The sequence below is a fragment of the Theropithecus gelada genome, chromosome 14, assembly GCF_003255815.1.
Source record: "Theropithecus gelada isolate Dixy chromosome 14, Tgel_1.0, whole genome shotgun sequence".
Classification (NCBI taxonomy): domain Eukaryota; kingdom Metazoa; phylum Chordata; class Mammalia; order Primates; family Cercopithecidae; genus Theropithecus; species Theropithecus gelada.
In genome coordinates this window covers 110,179,638-110,191,032 of record NC_037682.1, presented here as the reverse complement: position 1 = coordinate 110,191,032, position 11,395 = coordinate 110,179,638, and the positions used below count along the sequence as shown (strand labels likewise).

At 50.7% G+C, this 11,395-nt stretch overlaps 1 protein-coding gene across 4 annotated transcripts in view; it reads right to left on the bottom strand.

Annotated features, from left to right (window-relative positions):
• Positions 1–148: 148 nt before the first annotated feature.
• The window catches only part of PHLDB1 (pleckstrin homology like domain family B member 1), a 53,573-nt gene continuing 42,326 nt past the window's right edge, over positions 149–11,395 (bottom strand). For 3 of the 4 annotated variants that reach the window (XM_025355992.1, XM_025355990.1, XM_025355991.1), the window contains 5 exons: positions 9,608–9,724; positions 9,254–9,356; positions 2,504–2,589; positions 2,302–2,334; positions 149–1,493 (listed from right to left, as the gene is read on the bottom strand). In XM_025355992.1, the coding sequence (XP_025211777.1) occupies positions 1,353–1,493; positions 2,302–2,334; positions 2,504–2,589; positions 9,254–9,356; positions 9,608–9,724 (480 nt within the window). In that variant the 3' untranslated portion in view covers positions 149–1,352. The remainder of the gene's footprint in view (positions 1,494–2,301; positions 2,335–2,503; positions 2,590–9,253; positions 9,357–9,607; positions 9,725–11,395) is intronic. The other variant, XM_025355995.1, reaches the window with a different exon arrangement.

Here is an 11,395-nt window from a genome sequence, read left to right as displayed (position 1 = left end):
CAGGTTCATGACCTGGAGGTCATGGGTTAGGGCCTAGCTCCCTCCTGGAACCTTGAACAGGGTGGAATTCCTGCTCTAGGGGGAAGACCTATCCCTGCTACCCCAAGTGCCCCAGCGCCAAGTCCCACACCTCCGGCCTTCCACTCACTTCCGTAGTCCAAAGGCTTTATTGTTCTGCTGAAATGCTTACAAATACTGAAAACCCCCAGCCTGGGCCCACGCAACCAAGGGCTTAATGCTGGGAAGGAGAGAAGGGGAGGTGGGCTTTGTGTTAAGGCGTGAAGGGCGAGGCCGGACAGCTGGAGGCCTGGTCCTCCACTCTCCATTTCCATCGCCCTTCGGAGGCTGAAGGAAGGGCAGTGGCACCACAGGGCCCTTCCCCTCTGCTGCATCATCTCCTGCTCAGGCTTTCCCTCTAGGAGCATCAGAGGAATCCTCTTTCCCTGTCGGAAACTCGACCCTGTACAGAACTCAACTATAACCTTTCTAGCTTCCCCTCCCAACTGCATTGCTCCTCCTCTATTCCCTAGATCCCCCGGCTTCATCCCTTCTGGCTCTAAGCAAGGCACCAGTGGAAGGGAGAGGGCTGGACTGGGGGGCTGGCAGGCTGTGCATAAGGGCTGAAGACACAGGCATGGAGCAGGGAACAGGTGTTCAGTCCCTTTCCCCCAGCATGAGATGCCCAGGGGCCTGGGCTGGAGAGATGATGGCACGTACCCTCAGATGGCCCATAGCTGAAGCAGTGGGCTGGGCCACAGAGCTGCAGCAATTAGTATGTAACCATGGCAATGAAGCAGTCGCTATGGTAACCATGGTGATGGGTCTGCAACTAGGGGATGGAGCTGGGACCTCAAGGATGACACTTGAGATCTCTGGCCCTTGAGCAAGGTGATACAAAGGATATGGGAAAGGAGAACAATGGGGCAGAGTGGGGTTTGAGAAGTGGGAAGTGGGCTGCCTGAGCTATTACCCCACTCTGGATGTGGTTCTGCTCAGCCCCCAAAGCCCCTGGCAAAGGGGTCTGAGGCAGGAGGGGATCTTTGGCAGCTTATGGTACCATAATTTGTCTTTTAGAAAAGAGAAAACAGGCTGGGGAGAGCAGGTGTCAGGTCGGAGCTGAGGCCCTCTCTGTAACAGCTCCTCAGCCCTGGCTGGGCCCGGGGCAGGACCCTAAACGGTTACTGCAAGTTCTGGGCTCCCAGGAGGCAGCAAAGCCACTTCCACTTTTCTTCTTCTGGCTGGTTCTTCAGGAGGCCAGAGCCCAGAAACTCACAGGACCAAGCTCTTTACAGAATACTAAAGTCTTCTTATACAAAAGCCTCAGTTGTGCTCTGCCAGGAGGCCCACAGCAGTTAGTTCATGAACTGAGTGTAGCCCTCAGCCCCTGTGACGATGACATCCATCCAGATGCGCATGGCCTCTGCAGATGGGGCCACCATGTAGTACAGCCGGTCATGGGTCTTCACGCAGAAGGTGAGGGCTGGGTTTGGGCTCTGCCAAGGGAAGAGAGGAAGGTCTAAGATGGGGCTCACCCATGCCCAGGAATAGTCTCACCTGCCTCCCTATCTGCCCTTTCCCCTCCCAGCCCCCAGAAAGCCCTGGAGCTTAGGACTGAGTCCTAAATAGGCCCAGAGCCTAGTCCCCACCAGTCCATGTGAGCCCCAGGCTGAAATGTTCCCTTCTCACACCACAGCAGTCCTGGGCTCTCTAAACTCCCTGGACCCTGACAGAGCTATACCCTGACAAGGGGGGCTCTGGTCCTTGACACCCCAAGTTCAAAAGTGAGTATCAAGAGGATCAGACACAAAGGGCTATTCCAGTGAGGACCAGAGTTTCCTCTCAGCAAAACACGGGCAGACAGAAAAAGCTATAAGTAGGGTACTAGGCCCCGGGACCCCAGAGGAGCAGAGACCAGGACTGGGGTGGGCATCAGAGGGTTGGTGGCAGGGAGGCTGACTTGCATTAGGGAAGCAGGCCCCAGCCTCAGATATCTCCTGTGTATCAATTTCTCCTATCAAATCTAGTCTCTGAGGGTCCCCTCCACCCCTTCCAGCCATCCCTTCTGTATCAGCCCCCCATGGGGAGATATCCTGCTGTCATTTCCAGGAGAGGAGGGAGGCAGCAAGGAGAGGGAGGCACCCAAGCCCAGAGGAGCTTCTTGCTCTTTGCAACCTGCTTTCTGCTCCTCTCTTGGGCCTGGGGGAAGTGAGGGGGGATGAAGGGGAGAGTCAAGGGTCAGGGATGAGTGAGGTACAGGGATGAGTGTTAATGTGCTGGTTACAGCTAAGTGGGGAGGGGTACCTCAGTCACCATAGTGAAGCGGAAAAACCTCTTCTGGGAAGGGGAGAGGGAGAAAGGAAGAGAAAGTTGACAAAGAGAACAAGGACTGGGTTGGAGCCTCTGTAGAGAGCAGGCTGGAGGCCTTTGCTCCCAGAGCCCCACCAGGCCACCCCTTCCCCATGGCTGTCCCTCTGGCCCCCCTCTGGTGCCCTCCACCCCTGACCTTGGCTGCACTGCGCAGGTGGTCGTAGTACACTTCCTCAATGGCCTGGAAATAGATGACTCCCTTCAGCTTCGTCTCATGCTTGTCTGCAAAGCAAGTAAGGGTGGGCTATGGAGCCAGTCACACTTCAGGTCTAGCTCCATTTATGTGGAGTTCCACGGCCTGAGCTTCCAAATCTGGGAAATGGGGTGAAGATCCCAGTCTCCCAAGACCCCCAAACAGAACCCAATACAGAATCCTAAAGATATGGATAATGCTCAGCCTCATTCATAATCACAGAGAAATACAAATCAGAGCTTCACTGAGAGACCACTTCTCGCCTAACCCAATGACGAAAACATACAATAAATATACAGCCCGCTTTTGGCAAGTCTATGGTGAAGGAGGTAGTCTAACGACAGGTGGGAGTATAAATTGGTAAAACCCTTATGAACGATTTGGCCATGTCTATCAAAATTAGAAAGGCATTTATCTTTTGATCCAATGCTTACATTTAGGAGAATTTCTCTTTCACATATACAAAGTAACATATACAAGATTATTAAGTATAGTATTGTCTATAGTCACAGAAGATTGGAAACAACCAAAATATCAATCAAGTGGAGACTGGTTAATAAGTTAGTGTGTGCCACATCACGGAAGACTAAATACAGCTGTTAAGTAAAATGATATAGGCCAGGTATGGTGACTCATGCCTGTAATCCTAGCATTTTGGAAGGCCGAGGAGGGTGGATCACCTGAGGTCAGGAGTTCGAGACCAGCCTGGCCAACATGACGAAACCCCCGTCTCTACTCAAAATGCAAAAATAAGCCAAGTGTGGTGGTGCATGCCTATAATCCCAGCTATTCGGGAGGCTGAGGCAGGAGAATCACTTGAACCTGGGAGGCGTAGGTTGCAGTGAACCGAGATCACAGCACTGTACTCCAGCCTGGGCAAAAAGAGCAAAACTCTGTCTCAAAAAAAAAAAAAAAAAGAAAGAAAGAAATATCTGATACAGATACAGACTCAGAAATAAGCCTATAGTATATACCCAGATATAATATCTAGATATAGATAAATTTGATATAGAATGATCTCTAAGACACATTAGGAGGTGAAAAAGGAATGTACTGTATGCCACCTTTTGTGCAAGAAAAAGTATTTGTTTATATTCTCCTACAGAAACTCTACAAGGGGCCGGGTGCGGTGGCTCAAGCCTGTAATCCCAGCACTTTGGGAGGCCGAGGCGGGCGGATCACGAGGTCAGGAGATCGAGACACTGGCTAACACGGTGAAACCCAGTCTCTACTAAAAATACAAGAAAATTAGCTGGGCGAGGTGGCGGGCGCCTGTAGTCCCAGCTACTCAGGAGGCTGAGGCAGGAGAATGGCGTCAACCCGGGGGGGCGGAGCTTGCAGTGAGCCGAGATCGCACCACTGCACTCCAGCCTAGGGCACAGAGCAAGACTCCGTCTCAAAAAAAAAAAAAAAAAAAAAACAACTCTACAAGGATACACAAGAGATTAATGAAAGTAGTTACCTGGGCCGGGCGCAGTGGCTCAAGCCTGTAATCCCAGCACTTTGGGAGGCCGAGATGGGCGGATCACGAGGTCAGGAGATCGAGACCATCCTGGCTAACACGGTGAAACCCCGTCTCTACTAAGAAATACAAAAAATAGCCGGGCGAGGTGGCAGCGCCTGTAGTCCCAGCTACTCGGGAGGCTGAGGCCGGAGAATGGCGTGAACCCGGGAGGCGGAGCTTGCAGTGAGCTGAGATCCGGCCACTGCACTCCAGCCTGGGCGACAGCGCGAGACTCCGTCTCAAAAAAAAAAAAAAAGAAAAAAAAAGAAAGTAGTTACCTGTACTGGGTGGGGCATAATTCTCAATTTAAACCTTTTTATATATATTTTATTTTTGAACTATATGAATACTTTTACCTTTTTTTTTTTTTTGAGACGGAGTTTCACTCTGTTGCCCAGACTGGAGTGCAGTGGCACGATCTCGACTCACTGTAACCTCCGCCTTCCAGGTTCAAGCAGTTCTCTGACTCAGCCTCCTGAGTATCTGGGATTACAGGCGCCCGCCACCATGCCTGGCTAATTTTTTTGTATTTTTAGTAGAGACGGGGTTTCACCATCTTGGCCAGGCTGGTCTTGAACTCCTGACCTTGTGATCCACCCGCCTCGGCCTCCCAAAGTGCTGGGATTACAGGCGTGAGCCACCGCGCCCGGCTACCTATTTTTTTTTAAAAAAGAAAGGAAGTAGCCGGGCGCGGTGGCTCAGGCCTGTAATCCCAGCACTTTGGGAGGCCGAGGCGGGTGGATCACCTGAGGTCGGGAGTTTGAGACAAGCCTGACCAACATGGAGAAACCCTATCTCTACTAAAAATACAAAATTAGCCAGGCATGGTGGCGGGCGCCTGTAATCCCAGCTACTCGGAAGGCTGAGGCAGGAGAATCACTTGAACCTGGGAGGCGGAGGTTGTGGTAAGCCGAGATGGCGCCACTGCACTCCAGCCTGGGCAACAAGAACAAAACTCCGTCTCAAAATAATAAAATAATAAATAAATAAATAAATAAAATAGGCCGGGCGCGGTGGCTCAAGCCTGTAATCCCAGCACTTTGGGAGGCCGAGGCGGGTGGATCACGAGGTCAGGAGATCGAGACTATCCTGGCTAACATGGTGAAACCCCGTCTCCACTAAAAATACAAAAAACTAGCCGGGCGTGGTGGCGGGCGCCTGTAGTCTCAGCTACTTGGGAGGCTGAGGTGGGAGAATGGCGCGAACCCGGGAGGCGGAGCTTGCAGTGAGCCGAGATCACGCCACTGCACTCCAGCCTGGGAGCACAGCGAGACTCCATCTCAAAAAAAAAATAAAAAATAAAAAATAAAAAAAAATAAATAAATAAATAAAATAAAATAAAAAGAAAGGAAGCACACTCCCTTGATGTGTACAGAGCATTTAGCATATACATATAGCATATAGCCTCTGGAAGTCAGAGGTGGCAGGAAAGGGGCAAACTACCTGAGCAGAGGTGACCATTCAGTGAGAAGGGGCAGGATTCCTGTCAAGGGAAAGCACAGGGCCTGGGCCACCTTGTCTGTGGCACTGCTCAGATGCTACAGCTGATATCCTTAACAGTGAGCCTGAGTCCTACAGGAGAAGTCACACCAATCACTAAACTCAATGGTGCCGGCTGGAAGTAAGCTCCTCCCCGAGTGCTCCTCCTCTCCCCAACCTCCGTGGCTTGGTAAAGGCAACTTACAGACTGGTGCCAACATGTCCCTCCAGCCTTGTATCACAACCTTCCCCTGCATGAGTCCCAAGTCCTATCTGAGCTTCTCACTGTTCCCTTAGTAATACACTTTGTATGCTGGAACTGTCTCCTCCAGCCCATTTCCTTGGCAAACTCCTAAACAATCTTCAAGACCTATCGCAAAATGTCACCATGACAGTGCACAGTTGTGCTCTCCTGTATTCCCACAGCACAGATGCCCCTCTGTATAGAACTGATGCTGCATCGGAATCCTCCTTTATCCATTCATGGTCTACCTCCCCCAACACAAACAACTATGTGCCTGGCACACAGTAGGTACTCAATGCTGAATGACTGAATCCTAGACACTGGGATTCAGAGAGAAGTCAGAGACCCTTCTCTTAGGAAACTACAATCTCACAGGGAGGAAAATACAGACACTCAGCTATGTAAATAGCTAGTAAAGGCATGGCTAGGAACTCCATGAGACCACCTACGCATCACAGGTTTTCATGAGTATTAAATGAAAGAACACATTTAAGGTATTCAGCACAGTGTGTGGCACATAACATGACACTGTTATTATATCATTACACTCCTGGATTGATGTCACATGGAAAAACAGATGCTGGATAATGCAGGGGTTCAGAGGAGGATGGGAATCACTCCTAGTAAGGTGGGGTCAGGAAAGGCTTCCAAGAGATAATATGTAATCTGGACTCCATGCAATGAGGGGGTTTCTATCAAGTTGGCAGGAAAAGGGTCCAAGCGGAATAGGCACGGCACCCAGGGCCCTTATCCAGGCCCATTTCTGACATTTCCTCCTTGGAAAAGGACCAGCCCTGCCTGGCTCTGGGCCTGCTCAGCCCTCCAGCCCGTTCTCTTTCATCCCTTCCTTCACAGGAAATAGTAACACACTCCTGCCTCCGCTTCCTTACCACCCACCTATCCTCAATCTTGTGCAATCTGGCTCCTGGCCCCATGCACAGCAGAAAGCCTTCTCTTGACAAGCTCCCATCCCTGAGTCTAACAGCCTTTGGGCCACATCTTTCTTGGCCTTTCTGCAGCATCCATCATCGCTGGTGACACCTCCTGCTTGTGAATGTCTGCTCCTTTGGCTGGCTTCCTTCCCTGTTTCTGCTCCCATTTCTATTCCTGCCATCTGAACTTGGTCTCCTTTTGTTTCACAAACGCTAACTAAGGCCACATATGCCAAGCACCAGCCCAGCACCTGGCATGTGGTTAGTGCTGGCTTCCTGTCTCCTGCCCCTTCTCCCTCTGCTGGTCTCTCCTCTTTCTCCTTCCCCACACAGGTAGGCCTGTCCCAGGGTTTGGCCCTCTCCCTCCCCTCTTCTCTGCTCTGAAGTCTGACTGCCCAGGTTCAGACTTATCTCTGTCTCTTAGGAGCTGTGGGACCTTGGGCAATTTACTTAACCTCTCTGAGCATCATTTTCCTTATCTGTAAAATGGCATAAAAATAGTGTTTCCCTATAGGATTATTTCAAAGATTAATGAGATGATGCATTCAGAGTGCTTAGCATAGCACCTGGCTCATTCAAGTGCTTGATAAAGGTTATCTGCTATTACTATTATTCCACCTGATTCAACTATTACTCCACCTCTAATCCTGACCATCCTCCTAAACCTAGATGTCCCAGAGGCACCTCAATCTCAACATGCCTCAAATGGAACTCTTTTCCCCAGGCCTGTTTCTTCCTCTCCAAAGTCCCTAGTCCCTCTACCTTCCTGGCGCAGAGAGAAACATGGGACACCTGTGCTTCTGTCTCTCCTGCCTCCTCAAAACACCCAGGACCCAGGCTGGTCAGGGAAGGCTTCTTAGAGGAGCCAGCAGGTGATCAGGGACCAGGTTAGGGGGGAAATGGGTACTCCAGACCTGAGCATCTCTGGCACCAAACTCTGCAGCCCTTTCCCCTCTTCTGAGCTCCTAGCAGGATTGCTCTTCCCAGTTCTGTGGCTGGGTGAGGCTGTGTGACTGGCAGACAGCCCCACCTATGAATTGTGGACAAAAATGATGTGTGTCACTTCCCAGCTGAGACATTTAATACCAAGGCCAGGCTCACTTAAGCCTCTCTTTCCCTATGCCACTGTGGCCAGAAATGTTCCCAAAAGGCATGCTGAAGTAAAGACAACACTGATGCAGGGCAGAGCCCCCACCAACTCACGATGTGCAGTCCACATGTGTCGGGCATAAGGAAACCTAGTACTTGTAAGCCACTAGGATTTTCCTTTTTAATATTTCTTTTTTTTTTTTTTTTTGAGATGGCGTCTTGCTCTATCACCAGGCTAGAGTGCAGTGGCATGATCTCAGCTCACTGCAACCTCTACCTCCCGGGTTTAAGTGATTCTCCTGCCTCAGCCTCCTGAGTAGCTGGGACTACAGGCATGTGCCACCATGCTCAGCTAATTTTTGTATTTTTAGTAGAGACGGGGTTTCACCATGTTGACCAGGATGGTCTCGATCTCTTGAGCATGTGATCTGCCCACTTCGGCCTCTCAAAAGTGCGGGGATTACAGGCATAAGCCACCATGCCCGGCCTTTTAATTAATTTTTTTGAGACAGAGTCTCACTCTGTTGTCCAGGCTGGAGTGCAGTGGTGCAATCTCGGCTCACTGCAACCTCTGTCTCTTGGGTTCAAGCAATTCTCGTGCTCAGCCTCCTGAGTAGCTGGGACTACAGGCGCATGCCACCATGCCCAGCTAATTTTTGTACTTTTAGTAGAGACAAGGTTTCACCATGTTGCCCAGGCTGGTCTCAATCTCCTAGCTTCAAGCTATTTGCCCGCCTTGGTCTCCCAAAATGCTGGGATCACAGGTGTGAGCCACTGCACCTGTACAGCCACTGGGATTTTATGACTTCTTGTTACTGCGGCATACCTTACCTTCTCCTAACTAGGGTATAACACAGCATCCCACGCTCCAAGTGGGAAAAGTACAAAGGAAGTTCCAGGGATGGGAAACTAGGCTACAGGCTCGAACGGAGAGAGCTGACGGCGCAAGAGGGTCTAGTTGGCCTGTTCCTGGGCTATCTTGAGCACTCCTTGGCACTGTTCAACTGCTTGTCTTGGAGTCTTTGATGGAATCTGTCCAAGGGGGAGTTCCCAGCCCAACTCTGACCATAAGACCCCATGCTCCTGCAGAGCCTGGATGTCTCCTATCAGCATACCCATTGTGCATTGTTATAATTCTTGTCTGCTTCCCCGACTATAAGCTCCACGAGAGAGCTGTGGCCATCTTACTTATCACCAGAGCCTAGAACAGTGCCTGGAACTTACTAGATGCTTAGTAACATTGCTGAATGAAGGAATGAATGAATGAACACTAAATGGAGGTGAACCAGGTACATTGTGTACATTTCAGGGAAGGAGGGCAAGGCCCAGTCCAAGCCTCTGGTCCCCTACTTGGAAGCTTGGCCTCCTTCTAGAAGGCCAGCCATCCTGGGTAACAGAGCCCAGGGGTCCTGGCTGGCCCCCGGGACGGCCTTGTTGGAACTCACCCACATAATAGGAAAGGGTGCGCTTGAGCCGGTCGAAGACAAACCAGCGCTTCTTCCATGATTTAATCTTGCCGCCCATCTTGACTAAGTAGCCACGGCAGACCTGGTGGGAAGCAGGAGTAAGGAAGGACCCAAATGTGCAGCCCTTAAGCCTTAAGTGTGTGCCATCGCCTGTGCCTGTATTCATGGGGGACTGTCCCCAACATCTCTTCAGGCCAGCACACCAGGTCCTGGGACAGAGATCTGGTTAGATAAGGGTAGAGACTGACGCCACTATTCCAACGACCCAGGAGGTGCCTCTCACCATGGGGTCCTCCCTCTCCCCAGCACCCCAGGGCCACACACGCCTTGTACCTTGCTGCTGAGCACCACGTGCAGGCAGGTATCAACACCATGGCCTGATGACTCAATATGTGTCTTCAAGTCAAAGTCCTCCTTCCGGATTGGCAGGTAGCGGGTCAGGGGTCGTGCCTGGGAGCAAGAGGGAGGGTCAGGAGAGTCTCCTCTCTTCCCTCATTATTTCCCTGTCCAGGCCCCTTGGCTTCACTTCTAAACCCCAACAGCCTGACATCACCCATCCCCAACCCATGGTGGTCACTCTGGCTCCATAGGGCTTATGGCAAAAGTGGGGACCTACCATGCCTACGTTGACTCTATCTAGGGCCAGGCAAACTGCGAAGTCACTCTGTGCCTCAGTTTTCCCACCTATGACCAAGACACGGCATCTTTGTCTTGCCCTGTCCCTCCTTTCCCTCCTGAGCCAAACAGAATAAAGCAAGAGGCCAGATAAGAACATGCTCTGGGAAGAAAAGCCCAATAAGAAATCTAGTCTCTGACTTCCCATGGGACCTTGTTTGGGTCACATCCCTTCTCTGGGCCTCAGTTTCCTTCCATGTAAAACACAGGCTTTGAACTAGGTAATTACTAAGGTTTACTCTACCTCTGATACTAACTAGAATTTTCAGTCAGCTGGAATATTTTTCTACTCTTCCTTTCCTAGAAGAACATTAAAATGGCCAGGAAACATCACACATTATTTAAAGAAAAAACAAAACACACAACCCCACAGATAGCTGATTCTACCCATCTCCCACACCAGACACCAGTGGCCACTGCTGCAATGCCTGAGCCCCAGGACAGGGGCTAGAAGACAGACTCCCAGAGCAGTCACTGACTGAAGCAGGAAAGGGAAACCAGGCATTTTACAAATATTCCAACCACAGGGGTAAAATTCACAGAGCTTCATTTTTTTTGTTGTTGTTTGTTTTTTTTTCCTGAGACAGAATTTCACTCCGTCATCCAGGCTGGAGTGCAGTGGCACGATCTCAGCTCACTGCAACCTTCATCTCCTGGATTCAAGCAATTCTCATGCCTCAGCCATCAGAGTAAGCTGGGATTACAGGTGTGTGATACCATGTCCAGCTAATTTTTGTATTTTTTGTAGTGATGGGGTTTCGCCATGTTGGCCAGGCTGGTCTCTGAACTCCTGGCCTCAAGTGATCTGTGTACCTTGGCCTCCCAAAGTGCTGGGATTACAGGTGTGAGCCACTGTGCCCAGCCCCTTCTCATTATTTCCCAAACCCAATCCAGTTGACCTATCCCTTAGAATTTATTTTGTTGCATTGTAGGAAATGAGGGAGCTGTGATCACTGCTTGGGAAAGATTCCACGGGACTCCCAACCTGGGGAAGCCTACAGAGACCTAATCAGAAGGGACAGCCTATCTAAGTCCTACAGATTCTCATGGGGGGTTGTAGGAGTCAGGATTTGGGACCAGAGACATGGGCAGATTTCCCAGCCCAAACCAATTTCTCCTTCTGCTTTCAATTGTTCTGCTCAAGTCTCCTGTTTAAGGAGAAAGGGTAGGGCTGGCTTTTGGGCAAGGAGGGATTTCTGTCCCGAAGAGAAACTAGTACAGTTCTGTCTTGGAGACGTAAACCAAAAGTCAGAGTGAGGTCATCCACTGATGATGGGGACTGGAGATGAAAGGTCCTGTAGGGTGTGGGGCAGCACACCCTGAAGTTCCACATGCAGGAAGGGCAGCAGGGGAAGCAGAAGGGAAGGTGCAATGCAGGCTCATGAAGCAGATCTGAAGCCCTGGAGAGGCCAAGGGGAGCCACTCTGATTCCTGACTACCAGCTCC